Here is a 14,748-nt window from a genome sequence, read left to right on the forward strand (position 1 = left end):
GGATTGAACAGGTCACCCTCAAGATTAATCCGCAGGATACATGGTGCCAAGAGCCTGCACGCGGTTCAGCCAATTATCTGTTTATCCATATGAATCGGCCAGTCTGGTTGGGTTTTATTGAAGTCGTCGCCAGAATCCGACATTATTGAAGTCTGGTTGGGTCTTATTCAAATTATGAACTTGTCAGATTTTTTAATCATTCCACTCTATCATTATTACATCCGACAATTTTTAGGGTCCGTCATCCGTGTCGAGCCACCCATCTCCATCAATGATGCTGAAAATAGCATCATTTTCTAAAGAAGGCCAAAGCAAAAAAATAATAATTCTAGCATAATAAAAATACATGCATGTAGAATTGAAATAAAATTTGGATAGCTTAAACGTCCGAGACCGAGGCATTTAATCTTAGATAAGTAATTACCTAAAACATACTGTATATATAGTCAAAGATCATAAAAAGGTCAAAGTGTTGGACGAGTCTAAATGCTAAACATGTTGCATACATAATTTATACTTCTATTAAAAGTATAAAATTAATACACCTAAGTTTATTAAATTTGTGGGATTGAAATGTAAAATTATTGCATACATAATCCCGCGGAATATGTCTTTTATCATAATTTTATACATTAAGACTTTACTCAATTTTGGTCCTTTCTTTTTGTTTGTTCATTGATCAACGATCTAATCAAACTCGCTAGAAAAAAATGGAGATCAATCAATAATCAAACATGCTAGCCATTCTTTTCTTTAAAAAAAACTGAGTGATCAGTACGGTTAGTAATCGATTTAACAAGTTAGACCATCATCATTAGGGATTCAAATGTATTATATCAGGGAAATGCACTGTTTAATTTCTCACATGCAAAAAACAACAAATGACTTGATGGTGTAAAAATATATTTTTACTAAAATATTTCTGATCTTCCATAGTATAAAATATATTATTTAGAGGTATTTTTAAAAAATAAAGAGGTTTGTGGACTTTTTGTCAAAAGAAGAAGAAAAAGGGCAAGCTGAAAAAGAATAAAAAAAAAGATCGGGCCAGTTACCGATCAACGCAAGCTTTAGGCATCCAAATATCCATGAAGAAGAAGAAGCCGAAGAGTTTATGAACGATCGATAATATAACGATTTTGACGCCTATGATAATTCGTATTGTAATTCACAAAGGAAAATCCCTCCATAAATTTCCCGCGTCGATTTAACATCAAAGATAGACGCCATGGCGGATTACCAGTCGACATCCCGCTTAATTTGTAATCAAGACTCACTGCGACGATCATCGATCCAGAAGACGGCCGCGACGCTTTTTTTGTTGTTCTTTCAAGGCTCCTCCGCCGCCGGCGAGGGACGCCAGTTGGTCCGGCAGGTCGGGCACGTCGACTTCCCGAGCAGCCACGCGTCCACGCACAGCGCGTGGAACACGTGGCCGCAGTCGGGCACCACGCGCACGCGCTCCCCCTCGGCCATCTCGGCGAGGCAAATGGCGCACTCTGCCGTCGCGCCGCCGGAGAACACCACGGACCCGGGCAGCCTCGGGATCTCCACCGCCGACTCCGTCGGGGGCTTATCGGGCTCCCTCCGCGGCGCCGCCCGAGCCCGGAGGCGGCGCATGAGGAGGCGGAGGGCGGCGTGGAGCGCGAAGGCGAGGGCGGCGGCGCAGACGACTACGAGGAGGACGGCGGCCATGCTGGCGTCGAAGTCCCTGGCGCCAGAAAACGGCGCCCACTTGTTGGCAGAAACGGGAGGAAGAGGAAGAGGAGGAGGAGGAGGAGGCGGAGGAAAGGTCATGGAAATTAACTGGCAAAGATAGGGGAGGGTGTCGACGGTTTTAGTGACGACGCGATGGACTCTGGCTTGCAACGCGACTCCCCTTCCCTTCCGTGATCCATCCCAACAACGCATGAGGATGCGTGCATAGACGATGGATCATGGACAGGAAGCAGTAGCGCAGACTCATCGTGTTCCTCAGCCTAGCTCACTGCAAGCGACCTCAAAAGCAGTGAAGATGGCATTCTCTTCTCTTTAATTTGAATTGCAATTTGCAACGCTAGCTGGGTGGTTCAGAGGCGCAGTGTGAGTTCATTAACAGTGAACAATTGTTTACGTGTGTTCAGAGTGGTAAACTTTGCAGTGGCTCAGAGAAGTCTCCTAAGAATCGATCGAGGCAGCAGCTCTGGGCATTGTCCAGGGCGGGTGTCCCCACACCCTGCTCTCCTCTGCTCCGTTGCTCTGCTGCACCTTCACCTTCAGCTTCAGCTTTAATGGAGAGTTTACAGCCCTCCTGGCACAAAACTTTGGCAATAAGCTAATTCATTTGTATGTCACGGATGCCTAACACGCATGCATGCTAGAGTTCACCAATTTTACTCTTTTTGGCAAAAGAAAATTTAAATAAATAAAAATATATAATGCTTTTTGAGAAATTGTGAAAATTAAGTGCACTGTAAACTTTATCTCCATTTTGAAAAAAAAAAAAGTATTTAAATCAAAGTTTTTTCGTCATCTTATATGTTCTGTTCTGTTCTGTTTTTTTGTCAGTAACTTGAAAAATAACACTACACAAGAAACAGAAGAACAAGTTTAATTAATTTCCAAAACAGAGGAGCAAATTATTCAATATGGATAGCAAATTAAAGGCATCAATCACACATAATTAAACACGAACAGAGAGATAAAGCATAATGAACTGGACGTTGCTTGGCTTTAATTTTCCCATGGTAGAGTTTGGATCAATTACAGAGCCTCCACCGCCGCCTTCTGGTCCCCTTTCACTTTTTTCTCGTCCAGCTTCTTCTTCTCCTCCTCCTCCTCGTCGTCGTCGACGAAGGCGGAGACCGGGAAGGCCCTGCCGATGCCGACGGCGGACTTGAAGTATATCTTCTCCCCGTCGGGCTCCACCAAGCTCATCTCGACGATGGGGACCCAGAGCATGACCTGCCTGCTGCGCACCCCGGTCATGCGCTTCATCCGGCGGCGCTCGACGTAGGCTGTGACCTCCCGGTCGTAGCGCACCCGCGTGTTGGTGCCCTTGAAGAAGTGTTCGTACGGCTCCCGCTGCTTCATCCACACGAACCCCGTCTCCTGCACCCACCCGCACTCCTCCAGATTCCTCAGCGGCAGCACCCCCTTGGGGAACCCCAGCTCCTCCAGCATCTTCAGTGAGTGCTCGTAGCACTCCACCGCCCCGTGCACCACCTCCGCCCCTGCCCTCCTTTCCTCTTCCGCCACCACAGACCCCGCCATCTCGCTCTGTTCTGCTCTGTTCGGATTCGCAGTGGACAAAGTAGCTGTGGCCGCGGGGCTCTTTAAAAGGCCGAGCAGCAGGCGGTGGGAGGTGGCGGGGAGTTGAGCTAACTGGGTGAGTTAGGTGATCCAGAGGTGCCAAACTCTGCAGAAGTGAACCACCCAATAATTTACTAAGATTTGTTATTGGTTTGGTCAAAAATGGCGTGAGAAATGAGAATTGGAAGAACATGAATCGGAGAAATCGTGAATGGGCAGGTTGATCAGGTCGCCCGTACCGATTTAGAAAGCATGGTTGGATCATGTGAGCTCCATGAAGATGAGAATCGGTTGGAACTTCTGGGCGTCGACAACATCCATTATCAGATATCGAAGCAAAGACGGCGCCGTCTTCTCGCTTTTGTTTTCGATCTCGTGGCAATGCGAGCGCCGTGAGTAAGTTGCAATCGAGATGATTGTCAGGGAAATCTGGATCATAAGATTCTTATTTTGAAAATGATAATAAATATCCAACCGTATTTTGATATTAAATATTAATTAAAATTTGATTTTGTATTATTTCTTTATACTTTTAGAAATTTGAATACTTAATTTTTAACAAATCATGTCGACTGTTTTAAATATTAATTTTAGTACTTAATTTTGGAAAAACCCAATGTTAACTTGGTATTACTTAAACAAGTTTAAAAATTATTTTAAAAAGTAACTATCCTGCATTTTGGACTAAATCAATCGGGTCAATCTAACTAAATATAGTTTTAAAATAAAATAAATAAATGACTAAAATATGCAATATTTAAATCATATATGTGTGTATATACAAGAGAAATAAAATTATGTTAAGAGTTGAAAATTTATTATAAAATTTATGCGCAACTAAAATAGCAAAAAATATTTTAAGACCTGCACCTTTATATACATATATTCGGATTACCAAGAACTCTGTTCTCAAACAAGATACCAGATTTTCCATCAAAATTTAACATTGATTTCACTAAAAAGAACAACTAGACAATTGCTTCATCCTAGCAGGCAGAATAACATCATGAGCTCAGTATTTTGGAAGCTTTGCACAAGCTTAGTCTACCTTGGTGAGCATTCGGACAGCAAGTGCCAAGCCTAAGATCAATATGGGCACAAGGAACTGCAATATCTTGATAATAAACTCGGATGAATTATCTGGACTGTTGGATACTTGTTGAAGCGGTTCGTAAGCATACTTAGCTGGAACGGTTGAAGAATCTATCTCGCCGATGTAGTACTTTGCCATTGTATCCCTGGCAGAGGTACTGTGGCCTATATCTTCAAAATCATTGGTGGCATCCTTTCCTGGGGAGAGATCAAGTGAAGAATCTTACTTTCAATATAATGACGCCAGAGGATAGAACTTCGAGATTCAACATTTCTACAGATTTGATGAATCTTAACTAATAGCACAAAAAAAACATAACAAAGGTGCATTCGTACCCGTTGATGCAAGCAAAACCTCATCACCACCTGGATGATCTTGCATAAATGGGGTGACATCATAAACCTACAAGGAAGAAAGTATTTGAGGGACATAATTGAGCATTTCAGAAAACAATATGAATGTTGTTCTATCCGTCTTAATCATATGCACACAGAAGCATCAAATTTCAAACATTCTATTTAACTCACTTCAGAATACAAGTAAAAATTGCATATAGGCTCTAACACCCAAAATATTCAACTAAGTTTATAAGACCCTAGTTAGAAACTATCTCACATTCCAGGGACCCTCATATTTTACAACACAATTGGGCATTAATGAACTCTTCATTGACCGCGTAAGGATCTCATTGAGTTGAATAGCCACTCTATTCTCTATGAAATCTGATGGAATAACAATTCCAGAATATAGTTATAAAACAAACAAAGAATACCAATTCTATCAGAATGGATATTTTGTCTCTTGTTCAAAGGTGAAATTATTAATGAAAGTTGGCAATTTCACCAATCTTTGCAGTACTAGCTTGTTTCACATTAGGATTAACTGAAACTTAAATACTTCGGGTGTATTTTACTCACTTTGATGCATATTGACACATAAACTTGAATATCATATAGATCTCAATCCTAGTCAAGATGAACACTGGCGCCATTCTTAACACATTCAAGTCGGAGAAAAATAGTGTTCCAGTGGCGGACAAGTGCCTAATGTGTAAGAACCTACCCATGGGAGAAATTTGATCAAGAAATGGATTCTAATAGAGTCTCACTCAGCGATTCCTTCAACCAAAGCCAGTTATATTTATGCTAATATGTTGCAATTGTTAATTCATAAACAAAGAAAGAAATACATATTTCTACTCTATTTTGTTCATTGAGAATAACTACTATATTTTTTATAAATTCCATTTTGTGAACCAAATGCAACAGCCATAGGCAACATAACATCAAAACGACCTTACCTCACTGTTGGCGTTGTAAAATATTAGCATCACAGAGAAGCCAATGAATATTCAACTCTCAAGTTTTCAATACTAACGCTTTCTTACTCTCCATTCAGTGGATTCACATCTTTACTACCAGAACAACTCCCAGTACAGAACCCTGGATTTCTCACTCGAAAGCAGAAAATCAGTTAAGAGTACTACAAAAACGCCAAATCGTAGATTCCGAGAAGATTTATTTTTATAAGGCTTGTTTGGTTCGTGCGGTTTCGGCGAAGAAATTCTTGACCTCGAGACACATCAAGTCGAAGAAATAACAATCCTTAAAAAGAAAATTTTTTCAACAGAGATGATAAGCGATCAACACTCGAGCAAAAATATCTCGCAAACCTTACAGACAGGGACGCCAACTAAATAAACAGGCGGACAACCAAAAGTTAAATTTTTTTGGAGGAGTACGGACCTTTCCGTCGATGAAGAGCCAGCAATCTTTGACGACGTTGTGCTTGGCGACCTCATCGAAGTGATACACCTTGGAACCAGCCATTTCCTGCTCCGAGGACGAGCGACGCGGATCTGCGAATCAAGCAAACGAGGGCTTTCATTGGAGAGCTTTTGTCGCACCTCTGAACCAGAAGCCGTTTGGCTGCTAGTTGCCAAGGAAGTCTCCAGAAGCCTACTCATTGGGCCTAAATCGGCCCGTTTAGACACTATTAGTTAGGCCCACTGGCCTTGTACGTCGCACCTAACACAGTTATAAATAATTTTCTTTTCTTTTTTTTTTAAAAAAATCAAACTCCACGAATTTCTCTTACATTTGTATTTCTACAAAGAATTAGCTGAACAAAGCAATACAAGTTACAACACAATCCACCTTTAGTTCCAGTACCAGAATCTTTACATCCGCACACGCTTGGCAGCCGTGCAGGCCGTCTCCAGGTCCCCAAGGAAGAAGAGAATCCTATCGGAGATCGCTGATGCACGCTCTTCTTCATCTCCACGCGCTGCTCTGCCTTCAATTCCAGCTACTGGCAGCTGACTTGTGCCTAGAAACCTTCGAATTTCCCCGTGATGGATGAGGTAGTAATCACTTCCTTCTCTGATGATCTTTGTGCCACTGCGATGCAAGTGCAGAGAGTCGAGCATCTCTTATGTTAAAAGCTCCAATGGCTCATGGAAGTGAAAAGAGTGACCACTCAACAACTTACACTCCAAAACGGTCACATCGGTCTTGCACAATGTAAACATCTTTCCAGGATTTTGAATCATTCGGGGCATAGAATGTTGCCCGATCTCCTCCCCATCTCTCCTTGAAAAGGTTCGACCAGAGTGCGTCGTCAGATGCCACGGCCTTCCACTTCCTGCAAACTATCCATCAAAGGGACTATAACTAAGGACATGAAGTGAGGTTATGCAACGAAGACTTCTTTTTTTCAATAATAATAATAATAAATCGATTTGTACAAATTGTCATTTTTTTCCTTCTTCAACATCTAAAGTTCAGTAATTAGAACAAAGATCCATGAAATCAACGAATAAAAGAGAGGCACATCAGTGTTTAGTAATTGACTGATAGTTGATAGACTCATAAACACGTCGCCAATACCTTCTCCGGTGTACGAGTGGAACAAAACGTCGAAGAAACATCCATCGTTATAAAGAATTAATTCAGCAACCACAACAATCATAAAAGTAACGTGCACAGCTCCTTCAATAGCGACAGAAAATTACAAAAAGAAGCAAATTTTATCGACATGAATGAAGAATTTAGCAAAGGAAAACAAATTTTGTGAAACTTCCATCGACACCAAGTATTCGAAAGGGGGGAAATGGGTAGAGATGAAAGACCCGCAGAAAAACACAACAAGGAGCAAACTTTCCAGACCAAATGAAGAATTCGGTAAGCTGCGGGACACAGACGTGCAACGGAAAGCAAAATTCGTAAACACTCCGTGAAGAATGAAGATGAATAATTCGAAAAGGCACAATGTCCAGAGAAGGAAGAGCTAAGAAGAAGCACTAAGTAAGGATGGCCAACCTCGACGAGCGGCGGCGAGAGAGCGATGGTCCAAAGGGCGGAAGATCCGAAGCAGCAGCTCCCCCGGCAATCTCTCCATCTCATCCAGATCCAAATGGCAGGCAGCGGATCCGATGCTTCCCTTTCTTTCCTCTCGCTTCCTATGTGATCCATTTTTTTCTTTTAAATTTTATTTTATTTTCATTTTTTATGTGTGGCCCCAACGAAACATGTGAATTATTAGATTTAATTTTATTACTCAAGTCAAATTTATTCATCGGTGACCTCACGACAACACAACCACCACAAAATTCTTTTTCCCAGCGTTAGGAAGCGTAGTGTTCACCAAACGCTTGAAATCATCGATGAACGGTACGCCAGTTCATTTTTAGTCAATTTTGCGATTTTTAGAAAATATATTGTGGGAAAAAAAAGAAAGGCGAGGGCAAAAAGGGACGACAAGAGGAGACCGTCACCGGTGGAAGAACCCGGTCTGTTGCTCCGACTCATCGGTCTCGTACCCGTAATCATCGAGCAGCGTCGACCCCTCGTGCTCGAACCGCTCGATGCGCGACACCAGCTTCAGAATTTCGTCGTCCGCCTGGAATCCGAGGCAATCCTTTACGGTCAACGTTTCCAGCTTCCGGCAACCGCCGATGACCACCAATAGCTCGTCCTTTGTCAAGTAGGACTTGCTCAGCTCCAGGTGCCTCAGCTCCGGCAGCCACCGCGCCAGGGCCTTGGCGTCCTCGCGCCCGATTAGCCCGCGCACCTTCAACCCGACGAACCGCGGGCAGTTGCGGCCGATCTCGGCGACCGCTTCCAGGAACGAGGAGGGCTTGGTCTCCATCTCCAGATGCTCCAGATCCTTCCACCGCCGCACCAGCTCCGGGATGCGAAGGTCGTCCTCCAGCATCAGGTTGTCCGGCAAAGTCAGCGACTTCAATGTCGGGCATCTGCGCGAATACCCGATGAGCAAATTCGTCGAACAGGTGGTGGGCGAGGAGGAGGACGAAACCAGAAGGAGGCGTAGACTCACTTGATAGAGACATAGGCGAGGTCGTCGATGGAGACGGCGGAGGAGAAGGGGAAGGCGAGTTGGTCGACGACGCCGCGGGAGCGGTGGAGGGCGAAACGGAGGAAGGCGGAGAAGGAGAGGGGGGAGTGGAGGCGGTAGCGGAGCGCGAAGGCGCGGGAGAAAGGGCTCCAGGGCGCGAAATCGAGGGAGCGGAAGTTGAGGCGGCGCCAGCAGCTAGGGTCGAGGGAGGCGCGGTACCAGGACTGGCAGACGAAGGGGACGGCCACGGCGAGATCCCCGAGGGTGAGGCGGCGGAAGATGTTGACGAGGCAATCGGCCTGCATCTCGTCCCAGCGCCGATCCCCCTCCTCTTCTACCGTCTCCTTCAACATGAGGGAAGGCGATGAGACGATAACCATGTCGGCGACGCCGGTCTTGTTTGGGGATTAATCCGGGTCCGGCTACGCAACGATGAGCGAGACTCGGTCATTGTTATTGTTCTTATTTAAAAAATTAAAGTGGGGTTTTGGATCAAAATAAAAAATAAAAGGCACTCAAAATTATATAAATTGTTAAAAGGATTTTTTTAAAAAAAAAATCAAAAAGGGCACTATTATATTATTTATTTCAAAAATATATTCGTATTTTATGATTAATTGTTATGTAGCTACCGTCACAAAGTTGTAGTAACTAATATAATATTTTTATAATATTATAGTAATTACTAGATAGATGAAATAATGTTGAAATAATGTTGTAACAACTAAAACAAACATTTTAATAACTATCAAGTAACCATTATAATTTTTTTTAAAAAATAATTTAGATCAATTAAATTTAAATAATTTTAGAGAAATATAGACTGCATGAAAATGCAGTATGAAATTTCAGCATGACACACACAAGACCTAGGTCCTACCTCCATACCTTGTGTGTGTCATGTTGGGTCCTACCTCCATACTTTGTGTGTATCATACTGGAATTTCATATTGCATTTTTATGTAGTCTATCATTGCTCATAATTTTAATCAAGTTCATTAAATGTTATAATTATTTTAAAATAATTTTAATTAATTTATAATGATTTTAATGAATTTAAATAATTTTGATTAAGTTGATAAAAATTATTTGATAAAAAGTACTTTGTGTATAAATATTTTTTATTAAAATGAAATAATCTATTTTTTATGTTGTACCAATTATATAAGTAACCACTACTACAATAACATTGAAATAACAGATACTTTTAATATAAAATTATATAATAGGGTTTTTTTTTTATTTTTAGACGTCTTTCAACAATCCATGTAATTTTAGATGTTCTTTTAATTTTTTCCTTATAAAATCTCTTATTTTATGAAATGCCCGTAATTTTTTTCATAGAGATGATCAATTCCATTTCATAAAAAAAAATTATTTGTCATTAAAATAAATTCAAAAAATACAAATGTCTAAGATCTGATGGTCCAACACCATTAATTTTTGAATACCACGGACATTTAAAAATACCTAATGTGAGAAACATATATTAGGTATCCTTTCCTCCGTACTGTTGTGTAATGAATGGTCTGGTCCAGTGCTGAAGTTTGCTCCATTATGCCAGTTTATCAGCCAGAAATGGGAACAGTTTAAAAATATTAATTAAAAATCATGCATCTTATTATTATTATTATTTAGAATTCAGAACTTTTTTAATAATTATATACAAATATGCTTTAATATTAATTCAAATTTATTCAAAACTCAAAATTATGAAAATTTTTAAGAGAAATAACAAACGATCATAATAAAGATGTGAAAAACATGAACCTCTAATGTTGCACTTTTCAAGTATTAAAAAAATTATAAATTTTAACTATGATTAAATACTTAAAAGCCATCCCAAATATAAAAATCTAAAATTTAACATAATGTCATTTAACAATAATCAAGTTTTGTCCAAAATATATCATGTAATTATATATACTTAATTAATTGTACAATAGAATATATATTTCTGACTTTCTATTATTGCTTTAGGGACGATAAATGAATGTGCATATGAAGGGAACTCTCGTTGATACTCTCAATTTTTATTAATTTAATTTGGGGAAAATAATAACTTCGAAGATTAGATCATTTGTGTTATTTAAAATGAATAATATTTAATATTAACATAAACAAATAATATTTAAAGTTGGAATCTTGAGGCTTTAATTATATCAAGGAAATTAAGCAATTATATTCTTTCAATTATGTTTACATATTTTGACAAGAAAAATATGTTTAATTTGTGCTTAAACCTTTTTGGGTTAGTGAATTTTTGGTTTCCAAACATGAAAAAAAAAACAAATTATCTAATATTATTGAATAATAATTGAAGGTATTAATGTTTGATAACACCTATAGTTTAAATGCTATTTAGACACATTTTGGATACATTAAGAGATGTTGTACCTCTAGAGGATCAAAATCAGAGAAAATCAACCCCAAAAGAAAACATTCCTATATTTATTTTCCATATTTTTCAAGAATAATTATATATATATCGGTAGCCTAGATGGTTAAATTGTGGGATTGAGAACTTATAAATATACCCATCACAGAAAATCACACTGTATTTTGAGAAACATCTATAAAATTAAATGAAATATAATTCTATTTTATAGAAAATTAATCACAAAGAACAAAGGGAATTAAACATAAATTTCTATACATGGACCGAAGAGAACATATTATCATTCCAATTAATTCTTGCACAATTCACAAAACAAACTAAATAATCTACTTTGCCACTGTTGTACTGAGCTACAAGGTAAGATCTAAGTAATCAAATACCACAAATTTTATCTCCTTTGCGAGTTTTGTAATCCCATTTCAAATGGAGTTACAAATTCTCAATTCCTAACGATTACAAATGCCATAAAATCACATAAATTCCTTAAACAATTATTATCACTCTCACACCGGCCCCTTAGATACATGCAAATGAAAAATCTAGTTAAAAATGCCATATTTATATTTCTCTTACCAAAAGCATATGCTATGTAGGTCACTAAGGATAATTTACATCCAAAAGAAAATCACATTAATTAATGATGCACTCTTATATCATGATAACTATAGGTGTCACAACAACTAGGCAAATCTATTTCTTTTGTGTAGAATTAATTATAACAAAGCTATATAGGCTATCAATATTTTTTGTTCCTTTCGATCATCTCAAAAGGAATTTAAGAAATAGTTTAATACATACAAAAGGAAAGCATGCATGCTACTCTTATATGATGATAATTATATATAGGTGGCACCACAACTAGGCAAATATTATAAAAAGTGCAAGGCTACAAGCTTATCGAGTACTATAAGCCAAATATGTTCTTACCTAGAATGGCCCTCTTCCCTTTAACCTATCCTCATCAGTCTTCACTTTGTCGTGCCAGATCACTGTTCTGCAACACATCTCGAGGCAAAAGTGAAAAACTGCAGGTTGAATAGTTAGATGACAAATGCAAAATGGAACTCATGCAACCTCATAAACATTACACTCAATTCTCACAAGGTTCTTAATTTGCCACATTTCATCTTACAGTTCCTCCACATCCCACACGAGATCAACCGGTTTCTAGCTAGATATATAAAATGAGTAACAATTTGGAAGGAGTTAAACAGGAAGTGAATATAATTATCATATCATGTAATTGATTAAGGTGTTGTGGATTGATTGAAATGCATGATATAATCGAGCAACTCTTTCTTCTACCATGGTCCTCCGGCGTTGTTGTTCATGAGGCCAGTCCAGAAGCCTGCAGGTGGAGGAAGCTCATCGCCTTGCCTGTTGTTATTTTCGTCGAACAGTTGGTGTGCCGCATTAATGCCACTTGAAGGCGGCACCACCGCCGGCTTCATCTCGTCCGCTAGTGGAAACAGCAGCTTACCCCCCGCGCCGTACCCTCGGACGTTAACTCCTCCATCCATCGGAAAGTTCATAGACGGTGGCGGTCTAATTAGCTCTTGCACTCCGAAGCCCGAGAGGAACTCCGCCGCGGCCGACGGCGCGGACATCATCGGCAAGAAAGGCGCGAAATTTGAGCAGTGACCGTTAATATAGTTGTACTCGACAGGCGGTACGCATTGCTGTGGGATTCCGGACGTCGTGGCGGAGAGGTTGAGGTATTCGGCAGGGGGTCTCTTGGGAGTATTGATGGTGGCGGCGGCGGCGGCGGAGAAGGAGGAGGAAGAAGAAGAGGGTTTCTTGTTCTTTCTGGAGCCGCCGCCGACGGGGACGTTACGGAGAGAGCCACCCTCGGTCCAGTAACGGCGGCAGGCCTTGCAGAAGTAGCGCGGCTGCGTGAGGCTGTAGTTGTTGTAGTAGCAGAACTTGGTGTTGCCGGAGTTGCACCGGGGGCACTTCAGCGGCGACTTCTCCTTGCGCGGTGGCCGGACCGCCCTGCTACTCTTCATCTCCGCTGTCTCCGGCGATCTCAACGAGGCCGCGGAGGGCCCAAATTCTTCCATGGCCTTCCCCAGCGCCATCCCCTGCCATAAGGATCGATCTCCAAACCATCAGAAAGCAGTCAACTAAGCTGGATCATTATTTATCATCAAAGCTTTAACTATCAGAAGCTCTGCGCAAGAAAGAAGCAAACGGATGCTTTTCATGTCAGCGCACCGCATAGATAAAGGCAATTAAAGCAAACACAGAGATAAAAGGAAGGGGGAAAAGGCAGAAAAAAGAAAAGCAAAAGAAAAGTGAAGCCGCTGCCGCTTTGAAGGATTAAAGACGTGGATCGATCCGGCGCCAATAAATTCCGGGCAAAAAAGATGAACACCGACTCCTGAAAACAAACAAAGAAACCTGAGGCCACTGCGTCGTGTCCATGCCAATTAGCTAGCTCCTCTCGACGATCCGGAAGACGGAGAAGGAAGGAAGACGAAGCAAACCCTAGGTAGCTGATAGAATGATATGGCGTGGTGGTCTACGATTGCACTCATATGGTATGCGAGGTGGTGGTGGTGGATGACGAATCCACTATCGCATGTTATTTTTGTTTAGTGTGGAGTTAAATTCAATTAAACCGGGTATTTTGTCCACTTGCTGTCGCATGCAGTTAATGCGGGCATGTGAAGGGAAGAGGGGGGAGGAGGTGCAGCGCACGTGTGGGGGAGGCGAACGGCACGTGCCAGGGACAGTATTATGGAGGACGCGCTGGGCCGGGGCCCGCTTTGTGCGCGTGAAGGGGACAACGATAGTGGCAGATGAAGACCTTGAAGCTGCCTTGTTTGAAAAAGATGTGGATGAAGCATGAGCGATCGATGGGGATTTCTTCTGTTTAATTTATTATTATTATTCTCTACGAATCGATTCCTTTTTTACATGCGAGGCCACGGCGGGGCAGTTTGTTTGACTCAGATTTGGTGTAGATTTTTCTCCTTTTTTTTTAAAAAAAAATCTAAATAATAATAGTAAAAATTTAAATAAAATAACAAGGCATAAGTTTGAATGCTTGTTGACTTCAAAGTTTGACTTGGGAGAACTCATGTGTTGACCATCATCTATTGGAGCAGCTACATAACCCATGTGATTTTACACTGAATTAGAATTACGCAGCATGATGATGAAGAAGACAGGAGCTAGAACGATATAAAAAGAGATGAGAACACATTTAAAACTTTGAATTTATACGTACGGTTCAATAATTAATGTCATTATATATCAAAATATATCACATCATAAACATTTGGAAAACTAGTACTGTATTGCTTCAAATGTAATTATTTGATCATGCTAATTATTCTCTTTACTCATAATTAGGAGAAGAGGAGGTTATAAAGTTGATCATCGCCAAAAGAGTTTGTTTGAATGGCCCCTCATGCTGGTTTGGGAACCATGGAGCACATGCATTGCTTGTGTATATATATATATATATAGAGACACAAAGTGCAGTCAGCAGTGGTGCCATCATGTGGATCACATGCGAGCGAGGATTAATGGATTAATCGCTGGCTTAATTAGTTTGCAAGTGCATGTTTACTATCGCCTTTCTCTCAGCGTGGAAAAGAGATTG

The 14,748-nt window shown here is 40.6% G+C and overlaps 4 protein-coding genes and 2 pseudogenes across 4 annotated transcripts; all 6 read right to left on the bottom strand.

Moving 5' to 3' along the window:
* Positions 1 to 1,329: 1,329 nt before the first annotated feature.
* Positions 1,330 to 1,925, bottom strand: LOC141833651 (RING-H2 finger protein ATL79-like; annotated as a pseudogene).
* A 648-nt stretch (positions 1,926 to 2,573) lies between these two features.
* LOC141812218 (uncharacterized) lies at positions 2,574 to 3,316 on the bottom strand. The gene has a single exon (XM_074700267.1). It carries the CDS (start codon positions 3,250 to 3,252, stop codon positions 2,743 to 2,745), a length of 510 nt encoding a protein of 169 aa, XP_074556368.1. The 5' UTR covers positions 3,253 to 3,316; the 3' UTR covers positions 2,574 to 2,742.
* An 843-nt stretch (positions 3,317 to 4,159) lies between these two features.
* Positions 4,160 to 6,316, bottom strand: LOC141833602 (cytochrome b5-like). The gene is made up of 3 exons (XM_074721084.1): positions 6,130 to 6,316; positions 4,720 to 4,786; positions 4,160 to 4,581 (listed from the first exon to the last, which is right to left on the bottom strand). Exons 1-3 carry the CDS (start codon positions 6,211 to 6,213, stop codon positions 4,331 to 4,333), a joined length of 402 nt encoding a protein of 133 aa, XP_074577185.1. The 5' UTR covers positions 6,214 to 6,316; the 3' UTR covers positions 4,160 to 4,330.
* A 123-nt stretch (positions 6,317 to 6,439) lies between these two features.
* On the bottom strand, positions 6,440 to 7,801 carry LOC141833592 (uncharacterized; annotated as a pseudogene).
* Positions 7,802 to 8,152: 351 nt separating this feature from the next.
* On the bottom strand, positions 8,153 to 9,259 carry LOC141833583 (F-box/LRR-repeat protein At3g48880-like). The gene is made up of 2 exons (XM_074721066.1): positions 8,723 to 9,259; positions 8,153 to 8,639 (listed from the first exon to the last, which is right to left on the bottom strand). The coding sequence occupies exons 1-2, from the start codon at positions 9,118 to 9,120 to the stop codon at positions 8,156 to 8,158; spliced, it is 882 nt and encodes a 293-aa protein (XP_074577167.1). The 5' UTR covers positions 9,121 to 9,259; the 3' UTR covers positions 8,153 to 8,155.
* A 2,954-nt stretch (positions 9,260 to 12,213) lies between these two features.
* On the bottom strand, positions 12,214 to 13,636 carry LOC141846899 (uncharacterized). Its single transcript, XM_074734931.1, has 2 exons — positions 13,539 to 13,636; positions 12,214 to 13,219 (listed from the first exon to the last, which is right to left on the bottom strand). Exons 1-2 carry the CDS (start codon positions 13,560 to 13,562, stop codon positions 12,440 to 12,442), a joined length of 804 nt encoding a protein of 267 aa, XP_074591032.1. The 5' UTR covers positions 13,563 to 13,636; the 3' UTR covers positions 12,214 to 12,439.
* Between the last annotated feature and the right edge of the window lie 1,112 nt (positions 13,637 to 14,748).

The sequence above is a fragment of the Curcuma longa genome, chromosome 1 (assembly GCF_044706935.1).
Source record: "Curcuma longa cultivar G26 ecotype Majalengka, Jawa Barat chromosome 1, ITB_CL_G26_1.1, whole genome shotgun sequence".
Taxonomy (NCBI): domain Eukaryota; kingdom Viridiplantae; phylum Streptophyta; class Magnoliopsida; order Zingiberales; family Zingiberaceae; genus Curcuma; species Curcuma longa.

Bases quoted from the DNA above. Each gene is read 5' to 3' on its own strand.
- LOC141846899 (XM_074734931.1), bottom strand. From the start codon at position 13,562: ATGGACACGACGCAGTGGCCTCAG. The intron at 13,220-13,538 runs GTTTCTTTGTTT...TCCTTATGGCAG, and splicing joins ACACGACGCAGTGGCCTCAG to GGGATGGCGCTGGGGAAGGC.
- LOC141833583 (XM_074721066.1), bottom strand. From the start codon at position 9,120: ATGGTTATCGTCTCATCGCCTTCCCTCATGTTGAAGGAGACGGTAGAA. The intron at 8,640-8,722 runs GTGAGTCTACGC...GTATTCGCGCAG, and splicing joins CTCGCCTATGTCTCTATCAA to ATGCCCGACATTGAAGTCGC.
- LOC141833602 (XM_074721084.1), bottom strand. From the start codon at position 6,213: ATGGCTGGTTCCAAGGTGTATCACTTCGATGAGGTCGCCAAGCACAAC. The intron at 4,787-6,129 runs GTCCGTACTCCT...TCTTCCTTGTAG, and splicing joins GGCTCTTCATCGACGGAAAG to GTTTATGATGTCACCCCATT. The intron at 4,582-4,719 runs GTACGAATGCAC...ATCTCTCCCCAG, and splicing joins GGTTTTGCTTGCATCAACGG to GAAAGGATGCCACCAATGAT.
- LOC141812218 (XM_074700267.1), bottom strand. From the start codon at position 3,252: ATGGCGGGGTCTGTGGTGGCGGAAGAGGAAAGGAGGGCAGGGGCGGAG.